Here is a 23,688-nt window from a genome sequence, read left to right as displayed (position 1 = left end):
AAACGCAATGGAGCTGCGCATGAAGGTACACACCTGTAATCCTAATATGAGAGGCTGAGGTAGGAGAACTGAGAGTTTGAGGCCAGTCTGGGCTATATAGCAAAACTCTCTCAAAAAGCAAAGAAAACAAAAGAACAAAACAAAGAAAAAAGAATGGAGAGGAATGAAGAAAAGAAAAGGAATGAAGTTCTGATAACACCCTACAACATTGGTAAACATTATGCTTCATGAAAAAAGCCAGACACAAAGGCCCAGATTACATTTGTAGGAAATGTCCAGCCCAGGCAAATCCACAGAGAGAGAGAGGGAGAGCAGGGGTTGGAGAGAGGGGAGAAGGGTAGTGACTGCTAATGGGTACAGGGTTTCTTTCTGGGGTGATGAAATGTTCTAAAATGAATAGCAGTAGTGCCTGTAACCCTAGCTACTCAGGAGGCAAAGATCAAAAGGATCAAGGTTCAAAGACAGCCCTGAGCAAGTATCTCAAAATATACCCAACACAAAAGAGGGCTGGCAAAGTGGTAGGCAGTCATGCCTGTTGAGAATGAAGCCCTTAGTTCAAACCCCGAGTACCACTCAAAAAAAAAAAGAAAGAAAGAAAAAGAATAGCAGTAATGGTTGCATAATTCAGAAAATATACTAAAAACCAGGGTTATACACATTAAAAGGAAATTTTTGGTATTTGAATTCTATCAGGACAACACTATTCTTTTTAAAAGGCTCAGAAGCACACAAAGCAGGATGAGTAGTTAGGCTCCCCGGCAGCACTGACCTCAGGGAAAGGTCTGTGGAGGTGGTCCCATTTCAGAAGCTTCAGGTAAGCATAATTCTGGACTGCAACTGGGGTTGGTGTGGGAGCATCCCCTGAGCCAGCAGCCTCTTCCCCAGCAGGCAGGGCATTTCTATACTTATGAGTCATAAAGTCATCTGAGGCTTCTTCCAGCCACTGGGTGACAAAGTCCAGGGAATCTGTGAAACACAAAGCTGCAAACAATACTCTGACACTCGGCAGGGATGCTTCTTGAAATTACCTCAGGGAAGATTATTCTGGAAATGAATGAACTTTGAATCAATAGGATTTGCTCCAAGTCACAGTATGGCCCTTTGCTAGCTGAGTTATCTCAGCTAGTTATAATCCTCCTGATTATCAAACTTGTGATGTTCACAAATGTACAACACCTGCCAACTGCAGTGATATAGCACATGGCCAGAGCTTGCCACCCACCAGGTATTCAACAAGCCTCCTTCTCACATTTCTCTCCCATCCTGACCACTGAATGCAATGTGGCTGGAAGCTCTGAATTTTCCAGCTCTGTGAGATGGCGGAAATTCTTGCCCAGAGACAGATGGGATAAGATCCTGGCCAGAGTCAGTCCCCCGTGTAACACACCCTCTACACTGCCGACCTCCAATCACCCGGGATTATCAACAGCCTCACTGCTTTGGGAGCACTGCTGGAGGAGCCCTCAGCTGGGTTTCATCTGCCACCATACTCCCCGTTTGTGTAAGCTCAGTCGTGCTGCAGGTCCTCTGAGGGCTACAAAGAACTGAGGATCCTGTCCCCACATTAAGAGCAAAAGTATGCCTCCCAGGGCCTGGAAGTGATCCGGCCTGCCAGAGGAGTCTCCTTAAAACCAAGTAGGCAGCTAAGTCACAGCTGCTGTCACTCTGCCCTGCTGCACAAGGATGTGCGCCTCCGTTCTCTGCTACACCCTGATCCCCCGCACCCAAGCTCTGACTTTGGTTTTGATTGCTGAGCCATCTGGCCTCCATCTGCAGACAGCATTCTTTGTGGCCCACCAGCTTTGGAAACCTTGAATTGTATGTTGTGGACAAGAATACAGACTCTTGACAACCAGGAATTACAGCAAGGCTTCCACTTCAGCAGTGAGTCCTTCAATGCGCTATAGCCTCTGGTACCTGACTCTAACACTAAAGGTCTTCAGCCTCCAAAATTGTGCCCCTGGGTGCCTCCTGAGGGCTACAACACCAGCTGACATGTGACCTGTGCCGGCACATTTCCTCCTTCCATCGCATCTACTCTGCCCTCTCCTGACTCCTCCGGGCCCTGTGTGCCCTCTGACTCCTCTGTTTGGGGCTGGAGGAATCAGTTGCTTGGGGCAGTGAATTAACTAGTCAGGTAACACCATCCTGACTAGTTAATCCCAACATAATTATTCATCTCTGCACCAGGCTGAACAGAATTCCACATAAATTGTATCTGAAGACTGAAATTTATCCAGAACATTAGCTGCCAAAGCAGAGACCAAAAGAAAATTCCCTTGAAACACAATAGTTTTAGATTCTACACTCATCCACATTCCTGCAGTCTTCTAAGAAGTTCATGAAAATGAGACTTTCCTGATTATGGAACCAAATTTAAGCATACAAATAGAAATAAAGTGAAATTTTCTGCTGTGTCCAATGGGGAAAAGTGAACAAACATTCACAAGAAGTTTGTCTGATTTTTTTTTTTTTGGAGAACAGGGCAGAAACTTTACTCAGTACTTTATATTTTTCCAATTCTGTGCCTTGTGAATGTTTTACTTGTTTAAGCCAAATACATAGATAAATACTGGGCAAACTCTGTAACACTAAGCTACAACCCCAGTCCCATAAATACTTGTTAGTACCCAAACAACTTTGTCATTGGCCAAAGAGCCAATCAATACCTGAAGAATAGTGACTATAAATTCCATGTTTCTCCTGAGGGGAGAGTGTTATAGACAACAGTTCTCTGCTTTTCCCCCCTCCCCCCATCCCCTTCCATTTTTCCTTTTCCTCACCCTCTGTTTCACACTTTCTTTTCATTTATTTATTTAGTGGTACTGGGATTTGAGCCCAGGGCTTCACACTTGCTAGGCAGGCATGAGATCAATCCACCAGCCCTGTTTCATACTTCCTTCAGGTCCTTTTTGTGGCTGGCTTTGCCCTTTGTCTATTTTAGATACTACCTGTTGGGCCCTGCTAATGATGAGTCAGGTCATTTAAGCAAGTTCCTCTCCCTCACCAATACTTTCCCAACATAATTATTCATACACTGAACTTAGTTGCTCTGTTAGTCATCCTGATAACTTAAGCAGTAACCTTGGACCTTTAGTTTTTGATCCATGACTGTAGGCAGTATCTCTTAAAATTGTGTAATTTAGCACTTCTGCCATGTCATGATTTTTAAAACTATTATTTACCTCAAACGGATATTTTCATTAAAAAAACATTTCATTCAGAAAATCTTAATTCTTTTTCATTCCTATTCTCACATCCTACCCACATTGTTCTTGTCAGTTTTCTTTTCAGTGCTTAGCAATTCTAGATATACTCTTAACAGCTTGTGCTTTTCTTTCTTCACACTATACTATTCTCATACCTAATTTTAGTTTTGTTTTGAAAACTATTCAGTTATGCAACAAGCTACAGCAACTAAAATGGAAAAAAAAAACACAATAATGAAAAAGCACCACATTTGGGCACTGGTGGGCGGCTCCCGCCTGTAATCCTTGGTACTTGGGAGGCTGAGATCAGGAGAACTCTGGTTTGAGGCCAGTCTGGGCAAGTAATTCACGAGATCACCCCCATCTTCAAAATAACCAGAGTGAAATGGACTAGAGGTGTGGCTCAAGTGGTAGAGTGCCTACTTTGCAAGTGTGACACCTTGAGAGCAAAGCCCAGTCCCATCAAAAAATATACATAAATAAAAGTAAGCACCATAAAGCCACATACTTGGCTGCTTCTCCAAAAGCTCTTGAAACTTCTTCCTCTCATACTCAACTGACTGCTGCATGAGATGTGGCCTAATGCTAGTGATAGCAAAGTTCACCATGTCCACCTTCATTAGGTCCAACACGGAAAAAATTGCCCTGAAAAAGAGAGAAAGGATTCAGAACCAGGCACTTGCAAAGTAAACATAATTTAAAGGAAAAGAGATGAGCTTTTCATCTCAGAAAGGGTATAAAAACAAGTTTAGAAAATCATGAGAACAGTAGGTTAAGAAAAACAAAATTTAGAAAACACAAACATTTCAATAATCGTTTGTAAAGACTTCAAAATGTTAAGCTGCTTTCTGTACTAACTCTTTCCCCTCGTGCCTGAAGCTCCTACCCAGCACTCATGTTGCAGCCCTGGGTCAGAAACCACAATCCACTGAGTGGTAGGGAGTTCACACCCTGGTTTTTACTCTCCGTAGGTTAATTCATTTTCTTAGCAAGAAAGGAAATGAACTCTCTTTGTCTCCTTTCCTCTTAGCCCTGTACCTCTTAATTTTAGAATGTGCTTTATGCTCCTGTTCAGGTGGCTCAATTGCTAGTTCATCCGGTCAGGGGCAGACCTGACCTAATGCTAGTGGTGCTTCCCAGCCTGCCTGGCACACACCGTGACCACTGTGACCATGTGTCAAGAGTCACTAAGAGTTACAAAGGGCAGTTAAGAACCCAAGGTTCGAGTATAAGTTGTGGCCCTACACAGAAGTAGGAATAGGATCAGATGTCTTCTGAGGCCCCTGCTGCCCTTTGGAAAATCATGTATGGGAAAGGACGTACAGTGTGAGGAATAATCAAACCCACATTCTGCCACCACTGCTCTTTGGCCCATCCCCCAAATCCATGGGCAGCCCACTCTTCCTTGGAGGCATTCTGCTTCTCCTAGAAAGCATTTCCAACAGTTCTCCAGAAACTGCTCACTTCAGGGCTGGAGGCATGGTTCAAGTGGTGGAGTGCTTGCCTAGCAATCATGAAGTATTGAGTTCAAACCCCAGCACCGCCAAAAGAAAAAAAAAAGAAAGGATCTGCCCACTAACAGCTTACTAAGTGAAAGTCTGGAAGTAACCCCAAATACTGAAGCAATGGATCTCCAGTTTTTCTTTCTTTCTTCTTTTTTTTTTTTTCCACAGTACTGGGGACTGAACTCAGGACCTTGCACATGCTAGGCAAGCATTCTACCACTTGAGCTACACCTCCCAACCATTTTGTTTTTGAAGAAGGCTCTCATTAACTTTACCCAGACTGGCCTAAAACTCTTCATCCTCCTGCCTCTGCCTCCTAAGTAGCTGGGATTATAGGCATGCATCACCACATTTGGCTCTCCAGTTTTTCTTGAAAAACCAAAAGAATAGACAACCTGGACCCACTGCAGCAGCCACAATCAGCTAGAACAAATAGGTACTGCTAGCTCCTTTGGACAAGACATCTTTTTTTGCCATTTGCCACAGTCTCCCCCAGTCTTTGCTCTTTATGGTAGGAATGAATTTGCTACAAGCAATTTCTCCAGATGACCCTCTTCCAAGGAATTCCTCATATACCTTTGCTAGACTGTCAGCTCTTTACTATTTTACTTCTGATATCTGGCACCATGTTTAGCAAGAAGGCCTCAATAAAAGCTTGCTGAGTAAATGAAAAATATCAATAACTGTGTAGGTCTTTTAATGCTCTTTCTAAACTCTGAGGTAACCTTGCAAAGCAGAGCATTGAAAGAGGATGCTATCTGTTCTCTTTCACAATGGTATCAATAAAGCAGGAAATGAAAAAAATATTTTTTCTTATAAAAGTTTTAGAAAGCAAGCAACTTGGTAGTAACATGCAATGAGCCACACCTCCCATCTATAATGAGTCATAAAACTGCTCAGACTCTGACATAGTAATCCCATTTAAAAACCAAAACAGTTTTTAGGAAATAAAATACAGGGGGAAATCGTGCATAAAGATATTCATTGCAAGAGCAGGGGTGTAGTCAAGTGGCAGAGTGCTGGCCTGGCACACGTGAGCACTGGCTTCAATCCCAAAACAAAAAACAAGACATTCATTGCAGGGTTAAGTAGCTAATAATTACACATAACATGATTGTGTTAATTCTATCTATGCAAATGAATAGAAAAAAGTCAGGCCTGCAATGCCCCCCAGGGGCTATTCTTGGGTTCAAATGAACATTCACAAGCCACATTTGGCATCACCTATTCACACAGCTTGTAGTAGGCCTGCCCCACACAAACTCTTCAGCAAGAGTTGCAGTAACCACTATAAGCGACCCCTCAGATGTGAGGGGAGCCAATAAGAAGAGTCACCTGGCTTAGCCGGGTGCCTGTGGTTCACGCCTATAATCCTAGGTACTCAAGAGGCAGAGATCAGGAGGCTCACAGTTCGAAGCCAGTCCAAGTAAACAGTTTGAAAGACCCTATCTCTCGAAAATACCCAACACATAAAAGGGCTGGAGGAATGGGTCAAGTAGAGCACTTGCTTACCAAGCGTGAGGCGCTGAGTTCAAGCCCCAGTAACACACACACACACACATACACACACACAAAAAGTCACCTGGCTTAAATGCCTCATGTCCCACAGGAGCCAATCTATTTTATAACAATTCTACAGCACAGCTTGGAGGGTACTCTTAAGGGACATCCCTGGTTATAAAAGTTCCCCCACTTAGGGAAATCCAAAGCCTGATGACCCTTCCTGAATTTATAGCTAATTGTCATTCCTTTCAATCCAGATGGCATTTATGTATTGGGGTCACATTCCCCACAAGCAATGTTCCCAGCATCACTCTGATACGTAACTCATTTATCTGTTTGCAAGAGAATGAGCTAAGCAGTTAACCAAAAATTAAATTCTCAGGCAGCATGATGTCACTCCTTTGCCTGTATTAGCTTAAAAATTATAGAAATTTGACCACAATCATATATTTAAAATTAAACAATGGACGAGGGATGCAGCATGGTGGTAGAGCACTTGCCTAGCATATACAAGGTACTGCAAACAAACAAATATTCAAAGAATAAAAGAAGCTATATGATAATACATGTGTTAACAGGATTCTATTAATGTTAGATTACTTTTATTTCTTGGCTATAGTTTGAGTATATTTAAAAAACGACTTTTTTGGTGGTACTGGGGTTTGAACTCAGGGCCTTGCACTTGCTAAGAAGATAACTCTATGACTTGAGTCATACCACCAGTCTTTTTTTGCTTTAGTTACTTTTCAGGTAGGGTCTCATGTTTTTGTCTAGGGCCAACCTCAGACCACAATCCTCCCTCCAATATTTGCCTCCCATGTAACTGGAATTATAGGCACATGCCACCATGCCTACTTTACTGAGATTACAGGTCTTGCTAACTTTTTTGTCTAGTCTGGCCTTAAATCATAACCCTCCCACAATCTCTGCCTCCTGAGTAGCTGGGATTATAGACATATACCACTGCATCTAGCAAAATAACCATATTCTTAGGAGACAGATGTTGAAACATTTAGGGGTAAAACGTCACAATATCTGCCATTAGCCTCAGAAGATCAGGGGTAAGGGAAGTGTGCACACATGCACATATACACACATCTAAAGCAAATGTAATGAAATGTGAAGAACTCTTGGATCTACATGACAGATATATGTAAGTGTTAATTATCTATTTTTGCAACTTTCTTGTAAGGTTGGAATCTTTCAAAATGAAATGTTGAGGGAATGATACATAAAAATATATATATCAAAATGAAAACAGTGACTGCAGCTCTAAGTGGTAAAATCAGGGGTAAATTTCTTCCTATTCTTCTATATTTTAGATAATATTTTCTTTAATTTTTCTTTTTAATGCATGAGTATGTAGACTTTAGGAAGTTTAAATCTGAAAACAGGTTTTGCATTTCGGTACTGGGACTGACACATTTCCATACCTGAAAAGGGGCACTATTTCCTTAATGTCCTTTAGTTTCTTAACTTCCTCATCTCGAGCAGGCGCACACAGTGTCCCCATCATACCAATAATGAATTCTGCCAGCCTGGAAATGTCTAAGGCCCCATTCTCTGCTTCCTGCTTTATCAGATCCAGATCCAAGACTTCTGTTATCTGGTTTCTCAGTCTGGTGTGACCAGGCAGCAAGAAAGATAAGAGCGTCTACAAGAGAGCACAGCTAAGTTTAATCAATGTTTCCTAGTCAGACATCTTTTTTTTCCCTTTGGCAGCACTGAAGTTTGAACTCAGAGCCTCATATTTGCTAGGCAGGTGCTCTTAACACTTGAGCTATTCTTCCAGCCCCAGACATCATTTTTATTACACATAAAAGAGTGTATAACTATCTAAATAAAGGCTTACCAATTGCTACTATAATACTACACATATTTTAACCTATTAGTCAACAGATCTTCAGAAAAATGCTTTCTAGTCACTTAGACTAGCTACTTTAGCTCTTGTTAGCAATTTCCAGGATATAAGAAAAAACTTATTAATGGTAGGAAAAGGAAAACACACTTATTAATAGGAACTTGTGAGCCAATCAGTAATTCCAATTTCCATAGTTGTGTCTCTTACTTGATACTGCTAAAGGTATTGCAAAAGAAGTCTTTCCAGCTGGGAGCTGGTGGCTCATGTCTGTGACCGTAGCTACTTAGGAGGCAGAGGTCAAGAGCGTCATGGTTGGAAGCCAGCCCTGGGCAAATACTCATGAGACCCTATCTCGGAATACCCAGCACACAAACAGAGACGGCAGAGTGGTGCAGGTGGCAGTGCACCTGCCTAGCAGGCACGAGGCCCCAAAGTCCTTCCACCAAAGCCTTCTCTCGCCCAAAGACAAAATGACTTTGGAGTCAATATAAATTGAATGTGTCCTATTAAAATTTATAAATGACCTATATTTTGTAATATAGCTTTTGTTGTCTTTCAACAATTTTGTTACTAAAAATATGAACTCTTTCTTTGTTTATAAGCATGATGCCTTCAGGTAATTATTATAGCTTGCTTGAAAAAAAAAAAAAAGAGTACAATTTAAGTTTGTGACCCTTCAATATTTTAAAGTCTTCTGGTACAGTAACACGAAGAGGCTGAATGAGTACTCAGGACCACAATTTGCCTTCATCTCACCTCTTTGATCTCTCCTACAAGTTTGATGGCGTGGTCATAGGTTGGGGGATCTTCACTAAGCTGGATGTTCAGACAATCCCAAAAAGCTTTATGTACAATCTCCTTTACTCTCTGACGCAAGCTAGAGACCAGGGGGAAAAAAGAACAAAACTAAAACATGTGAGCTTCAAGTCACATTCAAAATCACAATTCTATGGATTTGGGATAACAAATCTTAAAAATCTTAAAAAATAAGAAGAAAAGATTTCTCAGACACACTTAAACTGATAACATACTTATTTTTAGTGATTTTTTTCCCAAGAACTACCTCATGAGGAAGAATAAATTTCAACTAACTTAGTAGCTAACAGTAGTCTAATTAATAGCACTTGACAGTGCCATTTGGTAACAAAGAAAATTCAAAGTTGTTCAGTTTTAATTCCCTGATATTAACAAGTTTCCTAAAATACATACAAGTAAATAGTTTAAGACAGCAATTCAGAAGATGCCAGTGTCTCATGCCTGTAATCCTAGCTACTCAGGAGGCAGAGATCAGGTGAATCAGGTTCGAAGTCAGCCCAAGCAAATAGTTCACGAGACCCTATTTTGAAAAAAACCCACCACAAAAAAAGGGCTAGCAGAGTGGCTCAAGCAGTAAGAGCACCTACATAGCAAGCATGAGACCCTGAGGGGGAAAAAAAAGGATAACAATTCAGCATGTAACTGAAGGAAGAATTTTAGTTCCTAAAAACACTCTATTACCATGTGACAAATGGGACACTACTGAACTAGGTTCCAAACTATAATAACTTGTACATAACATCTCATTAAAATCAGTTTTTATGTCTTGAGAATAAAACAATTTTTTTTTTTGGTGGTGGTGGTATTGGAGATTGAACCTAGGGCCTCATGCATGCTAAATACACACTCTACCCAGCTCAAAAATTCTTCATTATTAATGCAATAAAGTACTATACTTGTAGACATATAAGAAATATTTGTCAAGTACTTAGAAACCTCCTTGGAGACTATGGTTCATCAACCTGCAGCCATTGCCTTTTCTTTGTTAACAAAATCCCAGTATTTGACAAGGTAGCATAGACTCTGTTTATGAAAATAAATCATGACTCATCTAACAAGCCCATCATGGCAGTTCCACTCCCTGCTGCCAAATTTAAGCTTTTCCAGGCTCACTTAAAGCTAGGGTAGCATGTGACCAGATCTAACTAACAAAATACTAAGGGAAAAACATTCCTCCCTAACAAAAGGAGAACCCTAGTTCAGCCAATCTTTTTCCTCTCCCCTGCAATGGTGGTGCATTAACAGGAAACTTGGAAGTTGTAGCATTCACCCTGCAACCACAAGGAACAGGCCAAGAGAGTCACAGACATACTGATCCAGAGTCCTGACATGGTGAATTGTTAAAAGGGTACCTACACTCAGATTTCCTCAATTCTAAAACAAACTTTTTTCATATTTTAACATCTGTGAAATAGGGATTTTTCTTAAAATCAATGGCATTTTTACAATTATAATAGGCAGTGTTTCTTTCAAATGACAGTACCTTTAAAAAAGGTGCTTGGTACAATCAAGAATCTTAAATTTAATTAAAAGCTGGTATTTTCCAGGCACTAGGGATCCAGAGAATAACCTATAGTCCTTGTCTTCATGGAGTTTAAAATCTAGCAAACCAACAAATAGAGTACAACAGACAGCTATAAAGAAATGAATAGAACAATGCAGCAAAAACTGAGATGAGGCAGCTAAATCACACTGTGTATGGAGAAACTGATGAAAAAGCTTTATAGATCTCCAGACCTTTATTTGCATTCTAAAGCATCAGTGGCCTTGCATTCCACTCCAAATTAGTAATTGCTAGTCTACAATGCTTTTTAGTACTAATGTGCAAAAGGAAAATTGTATTTGGATATACTGTCATTGACTGAAGGGAACATTTCCAGACCTCGCAAATAACAGTGCTCTAGAAAACAAGATCATTCAGTAGCTACCTCACCTGTTTTCTGGTAATTCAACTGGTTTGATCCGAAAGTCTCCATTTACTACAATTTCATGGGCTAGGGCCATATTGGTGACTCCTTTCGCTGTCTCTAGAAGTTCTTCTACTGTCACAAACCGAGGGGGACTAGCTGTAACAAAAACCCAGTGAAAGAGACTTAGTTCTCTAGAAGTTCTGCTAAAATAAAGAGAGGGCAGTGGTTCTGGTAGAAGGCAATAATTTTAGTTACACCTGTATTAAAATGTTCTAGCATTTCCAAATAGCAATAGCATTTTAGCTATTTCATGTTTTCTTTCTACCTAGACTCCTAATAGTACAGATCATTTACAATACTCAAAACATCTGTTTTTTTACTGAAACAGGTTAATGGAAAATCATTAGTGTAAATTGAAATGGATAGCTTAAGCTATAGGTTTTCTTTTCCCAGCAATCTGACGGTTGATGCTCTAGCCCTTCTGCCTCCTGTCTTTCCTAGAAGAAAATGAGAAACTGGATTTAAGATCTCTTTTGCTTCCATCAGCTATTTATTTCTATACTGCCACTAACACTATGCCATGAATGCATCTCCCCAGATTAAAATAACATTAGGTCTTTCAGATGCTATTTAAACAAGGTGAAAACCAATACCCAGGATATTGAGACAGATTAGGAACTCTCTGAAGCCTACCAGTAAGTAGACCACAGGAATGTGATACAAGAATTTTATAGAACGCAGGCCCACTAAATCAAAAACTTTCAAAGAAAGAGTCACCTTAACGTCTCCCATTCCCACTGCTCTGTTACCCAAGTTCTATAGCTACCTCTGTATCAGCTGCTGTGATGGTCTCATAACTGGTATCTATACTTCCTCTCTTTGGATCCAGCTCGAGATTTATCTTCCACAAAGAAAGTTCTTGTGCAACTCTACCCGGCTATCATCAACCAAGAACAGGGGGCAATTCTTACTCCTAAAAATCTGACAGCATTCTCAAACTTTAGCTCATGTGGAATGAGAAGGAGGGCTGGTGAAAAGAGACTGCTGGGTCCTCTCAGGGTTTCTATTTAGCAGGTCAGGGAAGGGCAGGGAGTCTGCATTTCTGACGTCTCAGGTTGATGTTGCCGGTCTTAAAAGGCACAGCCTTGCAAGAGGACTACATAGTTTTATGTGATGGTGATAAGATTTGGGATTAAAATCAGATAAGTAGTGCTACTGGTTTGCCCAGGGTCTAACAGTTACAAAGTTCTTAGATTAGTGAAAAATAACTTTCCTTCTTCTTTTACTCTTTTCTTTTGCTCCCCTCCCCCCCAAAAAAGGAACCAAATCTAGAAGCTGGTCACATCCTGTCTGGAAATTTTATTTGGTCACATAAAGAGAAGTTGGGAAAATGCTCAAAATTCCTCCTCACAAAATTCTTCTTAGCATTTCCAAAAAATATTAATAAGAAAACAAAATAAGGGCTGGGGACATGGCTCAAGTGATAAGGATGCCTGCCGAGCAAGCGTAAGGCCCTGATTTCAAACCCCAGTACCGCCAAAAATAAATAAATAAATAAGTAAACTTGAAGAAAGGAAGGAAGGAGAGAAAAAGAAAAAAACAAAACAAAACAAAAGGCCAGGCACTCTGGCTCATGCCTATAATTCTATCTATTTGGGAGGCAGAGGTCAGGAGGATCATAGTGTGAGGCCAGCCCTGGTAAAATGTGACCAAAACCCCATCTCAACAAACAAGCCACATAGTAGGGCCTCCAAAATGCAACCCCAGCTATCGAAAGAGACAAACAGGAGAATGGGGCTCTGAGGCCTGCTGGCCTGGACAAAGATGTGAGATTCTACCTGAAAAACACCTAAAGCAAAAAAAGGTTGGAGGTGTGGATCAAGTGGTGGAGCACCTGCCTATCAAGCACAGGCCCTGAGTTCAAACCACAGCACCATCTCCCCTCCAGAAATCTGTATGTATTCTATCTACATTAGTCAGTTTTCCATTGCTGAAGCAAATACTTGAGATAAGTCAACTTAAGAGCAAAGCTTTATTTTGGCTCACAGTTTGGGAAGTTCCAGCCCATGATCCAATGGGTCCATCTCTTTGAGTCTGTGGTAAGGGAAAACATCATGGCAGGAGCATGTGATGGAGCAGAGTTGCTCATCTCATGGCCAAGAAGCGAAAAGGAGGAAGAGGAAGGGGCTAGGGTCCCAATATCCCCTTCAGGAGCATGCCTCCCATGACCTAACTTCCTCCCATTAGGCCCCACCTCCTAAAGGTTCCACCACCTCCTCACAGGTACCATAGGCTGGGTCCAAGCTTTTAACACATGGGCCAGGGTTGGGGAGGTCAGGAGACAACATTTTTGATCCAAATGAAAGCATACCCAGATTACAGTAATCAATCCCGGCTGTATTATATCAATCATTAAGTTCAATGGTAACATAATAATAGTAGCAGTAATAACAACCACTAGTGTTCATTAGGCATTTATTATGTGCCAAGCACTATTCTAAGTGCTTTGCATAAATTCATTTAATCTTCACAATGACCTTAAGAGATAGGCATATTTTCCTTATTTTAAAGAGGAAAGCAGAAGCTTCCTAACTGTACATATTGGAGACAAGATCTGACACATGCACAATAGATTATGCTATTAATAGGGCATGTTTTCCTGGACACACTTTGCCCTAGGAGTTCATCAAATATATGTGATAATAAAATGAGGTTGACTAATGTTTGCTATACTTTTATGTTGACTAATAAATTAGGAAGGGTTTGATCATTTTAGAAGAAACACACCTCAAAACCCAAAAATGTTTGCACTTCTTCCAAAAATGCAGAATTACTGATCATCTATACTTTAAAGAGATAACATCAACCCACACATTCTTAGACTATGATGCTCCCTCTTAAAACTTTCATTTTTGGACTCACTTCAAAAAGCTTAAGTATTCTTAATAAAAGACACGAGTTAGGGCAACTGCTGGGAATACAAGCAGAAATTGCCACTTTCATCTATAGGGCTTGCTTCCTGCCAGGGATCTGAAATGATTTCACCATGCTCATTCAGCAAATTGAATCCCCTCCATCTGTGGGAACCAAGCCCCCCTAGGGTGGTGATTTAGGGTGTGGCAAACTCACTCATATTTTTTTTAACCTGCATAAACATAAGCACAGTCCTGGCTGGAATCAGCCTCAGACTTTTCACTCTTTTAATTAAAGCTGTAATTTGCTCTCCACCCTTCTGTTTCTCAGAGCACTTAAGAGAATCTGGAAAGTCACTGAGGCTAGAGAAAGATGGGAACACTCTGGACATTAAAGTTTTAATTTCTCATGCAATTGAAATCCTCAAGTAACTAGGCTGCCCATGGAGAAATCACTGCTATTCTTAGGTGCTAATTATTGTCATATTAGAACCTAGCTCAGGGCCATGTGCACAAGGAAGCCTAATTAAAATACCATGGGAAGACAGTGACAATAGTGCATGTAGTCAAAGTTGGATTTGCTTACAGTGAGGTCTTCGCACTCTTTGTGGACTGGGAGAGTCCGAGTTTATTTTTTTCTGTACAACTTCATCAGAATGTTCCAGAGCACCTTCCAGATCTTGCTTAGAATCATTTGACTGTGATTTTCCTGCTTCATTTACATGGGACTTGTCAAGGTTTTCAGACATTCTCAATTAAGTTTATTTACTTTCCTAGGAAAGAAAAAAAAGTGAGCCAAAGTGTTCTAGCTCTGTCAAAAACAAGCAGTGTGATTTAGAGCAAACCATTAACCTGTTTTTTAGTTTTCTGGTCTGTAAAATAGCCTTGCTAAGATCTTATCTATATACAATATTTTACTTCAATGATTAAACAGATACCTGTAAAATGACATCTGTAATTTATCAAATTTACAGACCTCTGAGAATATAAATTGGAATATTGTTGTCCTGCTCCTGAGTAACATGTCACAAGAACACAAAGCCTTAAACTAATAGAAGACAACACCATAAACTGTCTGTTTCTGTTTTAATCACCTTTGTGATTAAGACTGCTTCAATATTAAATTTTTTTTGAGATACATCTCGCTATGTAGCCCAGGCTGGACTACATACTCATGACTGTGCCAAAGTGAGGACCTCATGACTGTCTTGCCTTACTCTCCCAAGTGCTGGGATTATAGATGTGCATCACCACGCCCAGCTCTGCCTTAAATTCATTTTTTTTAATTTTATTTTTATCATTTTTACATTTACTTACATGTGTATACATTATCTGGGCCACCTCCTCCCCCTGCCACCAATCTTAAATTCCTTATTTCCACCCCTAAGAGCTGATAGGAAAACTCCTTGGAAATAATGCTTTTAATCACCTTCCAGTACACTGAGCTCAAGAGATGGTTCCTTCTGGAGAACATAATTCTGAGTGAGGTTAGCCTGGCCCAAAAGACCAGAAATCGTATGTTCTCCCTCATATGCGGACACTGGATCAAGGGCAAACACAACAAGGGGATTGGACTTTGATCACATGATTAAGCGAAAGCACACAAGGGAGGTGTGAGGATAGGTAAGACACCCAAAAAACTAGATAGCATTTGTTGCCCTCAATGCAGAGAAACTAATGTAGATACTTTAAAGTGACAGAGGCCTATAGGAGAAGGGAACCAGGAACTAGAGAAAAGGTTAGTTCGAGAAGAATTAATTTAGAAGGTAACACACATGCACAGGAAAGCAATGCAAGTCAACTCCCTGTATAGCTATCCTTATCTCAACTAGCAAAAACCCTTGGTCCTTCCTTTAATTGCTTATATTCTCTCTTCAACAAAATTAGAGATAAGGGCAACATAGTTTCTGCCTGGTAGTGAGGGGGTGGGGGGGGAAGAGGGAGAGGGCGGAGAGATAAGGGAGGGGGTTGGGGGAAGGGGGAAGAAATGACCCAAACATTGTATGCACATATAAATAAAAGAAAAAAAATGGTTCCTTGATCCTATCATGTGGATAAAAATACCTTAGGACAACAAATAGAAGTACTGTCTAGATTCTTATGAAGTATTTAAGAGAAATGTGTGGGGCAGATATTTTCATTAATTTGTTGTCAGTCATGAGGAAAAGATGAGTAAAATAAGAAGTTGCAAACAACCAAAATGTATGTGATTGGGTGAAGTTTTCATTTTATTATTTTCTCATTAGAATAGGAATATCACTTTGCAACTTTGGTTTGGGTCAGTTAATAAAGGCCTCTTAATTACAAGAAAGTTTCTGTCAAGTTTTTCTCCCCCTCCTGGGGTTCTCTATTCCTAGAGTGTTTCTAATTAAGGGAGAAGAAAGACACAACTATGCATTTACAATAATGAAAATAATTAACATTTGTAACATCAGCACTTGAAGATCACAAAACATTGTCATAAACACTAATGAGACTTTTTCACACCTGGAAGGTAATCAAGAGATGAAAAGAAATACCAACTGCTTTAAAGAGGTTTGGCAGACTACTGCACATCAGAGAAAGAATCACTTTGTATAATTATCTGAAATTTCAGAGATCTTCATTAAATAAGTTCCTGGAATTGAATTTTTCAGGCTTGTATTATTAATATGAAGGCTGTTTTAATGTATTTCATCTTTCTCGTCCAACTTACCTTCCAACACCCATCTCCTCAATATCCTAAATCCCATTAGGGTCTGAAAATGCTCCAAGAAAGATCCAAAGGATAACATTACCAGAATATTCTATGAGAAAAGGCAGACAAAAGCACTTCCAACTTTATTCTCTTTCACATGCTGAGAAGAAGGCCGGAAAAGATGAAGTAATTCACTCAGTGCAGTGAGGAGGAAAGGCAAGATTCCCAGGTCTCTAATGCTCAGTTCAGTAAACTAACCCTGCCCTTTTAAGATTCAGCTCAGGTCCAACCTCCTCCAGGGAGGGTTTCCTCCAACAGTACCAGTGTTTGCACTTTTCTTTAGACATTTGGTATTTATTACAGCCTTAAGTTCAATTTCAAAATATGCTCATTTAAATAGAAAGATGAAAATACTAGGCTAAGACAGACATATTTACAGGAAACCATAATGAAACCCAAGCCTGGATGGAATTTTGAAATTGCTATCATGTACAGCAGAGAAAGAAACTACTGCCTGGGAGGAAGTTGGGAAAACCTTCCCAGCAAAGATGATGTGAGCTGAGGGCCAGGCATGGTAGTGCACGTCTCTGTCTCTGCAATCCCAGCTACAACCGGGGAGACACAGGTAGGAGATGGCAGTCTGAGGTCAGCCTGGGCCAAAAAACAAAACAAAACAGACCCTATCCAAAAAGTAACTAAAGCAAAAAAGGGCTGGGGGTGTGCCTCAAAAGGCAGAACACCTGCCTAGCAAGCACAAAGCCCTGAGTTCAAAACAAAACAAAAAACATGAGCCCATCTTTGAAAGGAGAATTTCACCCAGTTGTAAAATGCTTGGAGTGGAAGAGGAAGAGAGAACGAGGGGTATTTCACCCAGAGGACAGAAACTAAGGCACAAGGAAATGACAAAAGTGGCAGACGGTGAAGGTGGAAAGATGGGTGGGGGGCCTGAGGAGAAAAGTGCTAGAAACGTTTTGTATTTTCACAAAACTCTTCACTTAGATGTTGAGCTTCTCCAGGGCAGGGGCCACATATGCTCCATCTGAATACGTGTACCCCCCTCGCCCCGGAACCACTGACAATCTGTGTCATCCCTGTGATGTCACTGTGGGTTGGCGGGGCTGGGCGTCGATCCTAGACACAACTGGGGTCCCAGCCTGGCTCTTGACTGGCTGTGTGACGTCAGTTTTCTCCTCTGTAAACAGAGCTCTGTTCCTCCTGGCTTGGGGGATGGGGAGATGAAACAGGGATCGTGCCTAACATAGGCTGGCACACGCCCACTTTCCCACAAATGGGAACTATCATTAGGGCGCCCTAAGATGCAGCCAGGAGCCATTTCATTGCTCTCAGTGCGCTCATTCATTCATGCAACGACCATCAACCCCCAGGAGGATGCCGGCCCCGGCCGGCACACCGCTTCAGTGGCGCAAAGGCACTTCGGCAAAAGCTGGGCTCAGCTCACTTCTCGCGCCCAATGTCCGGATTCCGTTGGAAGCCGCGGTTGGGCCGGCGAGGGAGTGGCAGGACCCCGAGTGGCTGCCTGGAGGGTGGGCCTCAGCCGGTCCACCGTCCCCGTCTCATCCTCGCCTCCACCCGACATCACCCGGCCCCGACCCGACCGGGAAACGCCGAGAAACGCCTGCGCTTCCGACCTCGCGCGCGCCTCCCGTGCGGGCCCCGCCAGCTCCGCACCCGCGCCCCTCACCTGGCGGCGGAGTCAGCGTTCTCCCTCCTGCCGCTCCCGCCGCAAATCTGGCGGAGAGGGTGGCTTGGCTAGGTGCGGCGCGGCGGGCAGGGGCGGTTCAGCCGCGGCCTCTCCGAGGTCACATCCCTCACCGAGCCGCGGGGGGCCCTCACTGTCCAAGCTGGCGTGGGCAGCAGTCAGCACGGCGACTCCTTAGCGTCGGGAAACCGAGCCGGCTGCTAGCCGGAAGACGCTTGCCCAGCGCAGTGCGGCGCCATGTCGTCGTACGGACAGTACGGCGGCTGTGTCCCACACTTGCAAAGGGGCTCAGTAAGCAAGCGGGGGCTGGGAGCTAGATGGCACCGTATTTCCGTATGGAAAGGCGGGAGGCGGGACTGGATAATGGCCGAACGCAGCGGGCGGTGACTCGGCACCGAGAGCCACCCGCACTTCTCCGGGAGGCGCCATGTTTCCGTACGGAAAGGGAGAGGCGGGGCCTGGTACCGGCAGGGGCGCCGCGAGAGGAAAAGTGAGGAAAGAAGGCGCGGAGACAAGAGAAGGGAGGAAAGGTTCTTTAGGAGCAACCGCTCTTAAAACCTTCCCCGCCAGGGTTCTGAAACACATATTCCACCATCCTTAAAGCTAAGCAGAGTTTACTCCCTTTCCCTCCTTTTGGCTGCTGAGAGCCACGCCCCCCACCTGACGGCGTGTAAGTCACTTAGTGGGCTGCTGCACCGCGGCCAACGACTCCCGGGGCTCCGTGTCATTCCGCGTGGACGGACGGACGGACGGACGTACGGACGTCTGCCTGGAGGTCAGGCAGTGTTGCGGGGCCACACGTTCCGTCCCAGGAAACAGCAAACTACACGAATTGAGACAGGCTGTTACCGTGCCTGACCTTAAATAATAGAAGGCATGTGACTCTCAACTGTTCATTTGAAAGTCACACTGTAGCCTTAAAATGAAAGCGTGTTTCCTACCTGTTGCCTACAGAACTCATTTAAGTAACTAGAAGAAAACGGATGGAACTGATGCTTTCAAACACTACTAAATCCTAGAATATTGAAGCCTGAGCGCAATGCAGCACTCTCAACCCCATTTACCAATAAACATTTTTCCTTTTTAAAAAAATTGCCAGATGAAGATTGACTTTAGGAGAAAAACAAAAACCGTAACATACTTAATTGGACTTGTTAGGACTCACAAAACACTGAAGTGTCCTCACCCCTGAGTCCACACTAATATGCACTAATGATGTCTCTGGTGTTTCTCAACCCTACTACACTTGGAATGTGAGGAACAGGGACTCTAAAACTATCATTTGAAAACTCTAGGGATGATGCCAGGCAGTCAGGAAGTACTAACAGCTTCCCAGGTGGCTAATGTGCTGCCAGGGCAGAACTATGTCCATGCCCCAGAAAGACCCCCTACTCTCCTTGAAGGGTTATTGTCACCAAGTTTCACTTGAAGATGACATTGACGGTGCCGAAACTTAATTTTGAAATTTAATTTCGAATGATTTACCTGTAATCTTTTAATATATTTTGAAAACTGCTTCCTCTAAATATTAAAACCATTAGCATATGTTCCAGTGTGATCTTTGGCTGTGAGGACTAGAAACTCAAATCACCTGAAGGAAAGGAGTTCACTGATAGGTTTCAGACGGGTGATGGAGGAAACAGATGGTGGCTCCTCTGGAGGTGGGCTGCTACTGTCACCTCCCTGGAACACCCAGATCTCTTTCATCTCCAATTCTTGCTGGCTTCTGTTTTCTTAATTGCTGCTCCTGCATAATTTAGTTTTACCTGTGTAGAATTTTGCAAAGCAAATTTTTGCACAAAGTCAAGTCTCATTAGGCTACAGGGAGGTTGTCCTTGGACGAAATGCTCAGCCCTGGTTTAATAGGATGGTGACAAGGCTCATGGTGACATCAGGTATACACATGCAGATGGGTCTCTAAGGCATCGTGGAGGAAGAAATGAGGACACCCAACTAACAATTCACAGTGATAGTCATGCAGGAGGAGAGCTGTCCGAGGTTTTTGGGGTAACAGTGAACCAGCGGTTTAAAACTTTGACAATGCTTATAGTAAAGATGCCTTTTTTTAGGGGGGAGGTGTGTGTGGGCAACCGGAGTTTGAACTCAGGGTCTTGTGCTTGCTAGGCAGGAGCTTTATGCCCCCAACCCTAAAATATCCTATTTTTCCTTATAAGGTTTGAGTTAAAGTGGTTTTACTAGAATTTTTTCCATTAAATTATCATTAAGAATGTTGCTTCTTGGAGCTGGTATGTGGAGAGCAGAGTATGAGAGGCCTATGAGAACTTGACCTAGGCACAGCTATATCAAATAAACTGCAGGCTGAGTTGGGCACAGCCCCAGCAGCAGAAGAGGGCAAAATGCAGCACAGCTGTTTTTCCTAAGATGTTTACATTCAGAGAGCAGCAGTCACAGGTTCCTCCCCAAAACTGTTGCTCCATGGCTGGAGGTGGATGAGGCTGTGAGCACCCAGCCCACCTGGCCCCAGCTTTTTTTTGCATGTGTGTCTTTTGTCTTTTGTCCTTTCCACACCTCCTGTTGTCCTCAGGTTTCTAGGATGAGCTCCTTCAGGTCTTAAGACAGGTAGAGTGGCTCAAGTGGTAGAGCACCTGCCTGGCAAATGTGAGGTCAACTTTATTTTATTATTCATATGTGCATACAATGCTTGGGTCATTTCTCCTCCCTGCCCCCACCCCCTCCCTCTCCCCCCTACCCCCTCAATACTCAGCAGAAACTATTTTGCCCTTATTTCTTAATTTTGTTGTAGAGAGAGTATAAGCCATAATAGGAAGGAACAAGGGTTTTTGCTGGTTAAGGATAGCTATACAGGGAGTTGACTCACATTAATTTCCTGTGCGTGGGTGTTACCTTCTAGGTTAATTCTTTTTGATCTAACCTTTTCTCTAGTTCCTGGTCCCCTTTTCCTATTGGCCTCAGTTGCTTTTAAGGTATCTGCTTTAGTTTCTCTGCGTTAAGGGCAACAAATGCTAGCTAGTTTTTTAGGTGTTTTACCTATCCTCACCCCTCCCTTGTGTGCTCTTGCTTTTATCATGTGCTCATAGTCCAATCCCCTTGTTGTGTTTGCCCTTGATCTAATGTCCGCATATGATTTTTGGTCTTTTGGGCCAGGCTAACCTCACTCAATGATGTTCTTCAATTCCATCCATTTACCAGCAAATGATAACATTTCATTCTTCTTCATGGCTGCATAAAATTCCATTGTGTATAGATACTACATTTTCTTCATCCATTCATCAGTGGTGGGGCATCTTGGCTGTTTCCATAACTTGGCTATTGTGAATAGTGCTGCAATAAACATGGGTGTGCAGGTGCCTCTGGAGTAACCTGTGTCACAGTCTTTTGGGTATATCCCCAAGAGTGGTATTGCTGGATCAAATGGTAGATCAATGTTTAGCTTTTTAAGTAGCCTCCAAATTTTTTTCCAGAGTGGTTGTACTAGTTTACATTCCCACCAACAGTGTAAGAGGGTTCCTTCCCTCCCCCCCCCCCATCCTCGCCAACACCTGTTGGTGGTGGTGTTGCTAATGATGGCTATTCTAACAGGGGTGAGGTGGAATCTTAGTGTGGTTTTAATTTGCATTTCCTTTATTGCTAGACATGGTGAGCATTTTTTCATATGTTTTTTTGGCCATTTGAATTTCTTTTGAGAAAGTTCTGTTTAGTTCACTTGCCCATTTCTTTATTGGTTCATTAGTTTTGGGAGAATTTAGTGTTTTAAGTTCCCTATATATTCTGGTTATCAGTCCTTTGTCTGATATGTAGCTGGCAAATATTTTCTCCCACTCTGTGGGTGTTCTCTTCAGTTAAGAGACCATTTCTTTTGATGAACAGAAGCTTTTTAGTTTTATGAGGTCCCATTTATCTATGCTGTCTCTTAGTTGCTGTGCTGCTGGGGTTCCATTGAGAAAGTTCTTACCTATACCTACTAACTCCAGAGTATTTCCTACTCTTTCCTGTATCAACTTTAGAGTTTGTCTGATATTAAGATCCTTGATCCATTTTGAGTTAATCTTGGTATAGGGTGATATACATGGATCTCGTTTTAGTTTTTTGCAGACTGCTAACCAGTTTTCCCAGCAGTTTTTATTGAAGAGGCTGCTTTTTCTCCATCATATATTTTTAGCTCCTTTGTCAAAGACAAGTTGGTTATAGTTGTGTGGCTTCATATCTGGGTTGAGGTCAACTTTAAACCCCAGTGACACACACACACACACAAAGTCGCTTCTTCAAAAGTACAAACATCACTAAACAAGTCAGCTCCACCTTTCCCTGAAGGAGTTAGTTTTGGTTGCCATTACATGCAAAAAAGACTGCAAATCAGATAGCACACACAGTTGCTGGGCCAAAGTGGACATCATTACTGTTTCAAGAGCCTGTTTCTGAAAACTGCCTCTCACACTTAAGTCATGAACAGCCCAGGCAAAAAGTTCATGAGACCCTATCTCAATAACCCAGGCATGGTGGTACCTACTCATTCAATTGGCCACAGGTAGGAAAACTGTGATCTAAGACCAGCCTTAGGCAAAAACTCCAGGTCCTACCTGAAAAATAATGCAAAACAGGGTTGGAAGCATGGCTCAAATGGTAGAGTGCCTGCCTAGCAAGTATAAAACCCTGAGGGGCAAACTTTAGTTCCACCCCCTGAAAAAACAAAAAAGCACATTAATCAATTGTAACTTATGAACACCATTTGGATACATTTGAATTAACTGTCAAATTCATTTGAGATCATCAGAGAATCTGAGCACTAACTGCATTCTTGATGGTGATAAGGATCTAGTGGTTATATTTTAAATGTCCTCATCTTTTGGCCACAGATACTGATTTTATAGAGGGAGTGATGTGATGTTTGAATTTCGCTGTCATGAGAGCAAGGAAAGGGTGGGGATACAGATTTAAGACTGGCCCTAAGGTGGCAACTGTCAATGTGGTTGGGAAGCCATATGGAAAAGTTCATTATTATTTTCTCCCCACTTTTGTATGCTTGAAAGCTCCCACAGTAAGTTTAAAAGATGAGGTTTTTAGAAGCATTAGGACAGTTAAATTTGTGACTTGTGTACAATTTATGATAATTAGCAAATTCACTGTATCATAGCCTAAGTTTTCTATTTTACATCTTTTAAGAAGTACCTTTCAGCCAGGTGCTGGTGGTTTACACCTGTAATCCTAGGTACTCAGGAGGCAGAGATCAGAAGGCCGTGGTTTGAAGCCAACCAGGGCAAGTAGTTCAAGAGACCCTATCTTGAAAATACACAATACAAAACAGGGCTGTTGTAGTGGCTCAAGTGGTAGACTGTCTGCCTAGCAAGCATGAGACAGAGTTCATACCTGGTGCCACCAAAAAAAAAAAAAAAAAGTACCCTTCAAAATACAAACCATACTCCTATTTAAATGTAATTACAGACTTTCTATATAGTACTTCCTTATATAAACACTACGTGTCATATCTGAATCCCTATGATGTTCTATAAAATAATTACAAATCAGCTTACTTACAAGGCCAGCATTTAACAGCAATACACCATTCGATTAACACTCAGCTTCTAACGCACATGGG

The 23,688-nt window shown here is 42.1% G+C and overlaps 1 protein-coding gene across 2 annotated transcripts in view; it reads right to left on the bottom strand.

Annotated features, from left to right (window-relative positions):
• The window catches only part of Tcp11l1 (t-complex 11 like 1), a 29,716-nt gene extending 11,339 nt beyond the window's left edge, over nucleotides 1–18,377 (bottom strand). The window contains exons 1-7 of one of the 2 annotated variants that reach the window (XM_020157338.2): nucleotides 18,096–18,377; nucleotides 14,303–14,489; nucleotides 10,828–10,960; nucleotides 8,835–8,955; nucleotides 7,651–7,871; nucleotides 3,718–3,854; nucleotides 770–966 (exon numbers count right to left, since the gene is read on the bottom strand). In XM_020157338.2, coding sequence (XP_020012927.2) covers nucleotides 770–966; nucleotides 3,718–3,854; nucleotides 7,651–7,871; nucleotides 8,835–8,955; nucleotides 10,828–10,960; nucleotides 14,303–14,465 — 972 coding nt within the window. In that variant the 5' untranslated portion in view covers nucleotides 14,466–14,489; nucleotides 18,096–18,377. Of the gene's footprint in view, nucleotides 1–769; nucleotides 967–3,717; nucleotides 3,855–7,650; nucleotides 7,872–8,834; nucleotides 8,956–10,827; nucleotides 10,961–14,302; nucleotides 14,490–16,411; nucleotides 16,976–18,095 lie in introns of those variants that run through there. The other variant, XM_074044028.1, reaches the window with a different exon arrangement.
• Nucleotides 18,378–23,688: the final 5,311 nt, after the last annotated feature.

This window comes from Castor canadensis, chromosome 1 (genome assembly GCF_047511655.1).
Source record: "Castor canadensis chromosome 1, mCasCan1.hap1v2, whole genome shotgun sequence".
Classification (NCBI taxonomy): Eukaryota; Metazoa; Chordata; class Mammalia; order Rodentia; family Castoridae; genus Castor; species Castor canadensis.
Note: the sequence above shows the minus strand (reverse complement) of the source record. Positions and strands in the feature narration are given on the sequence as shown.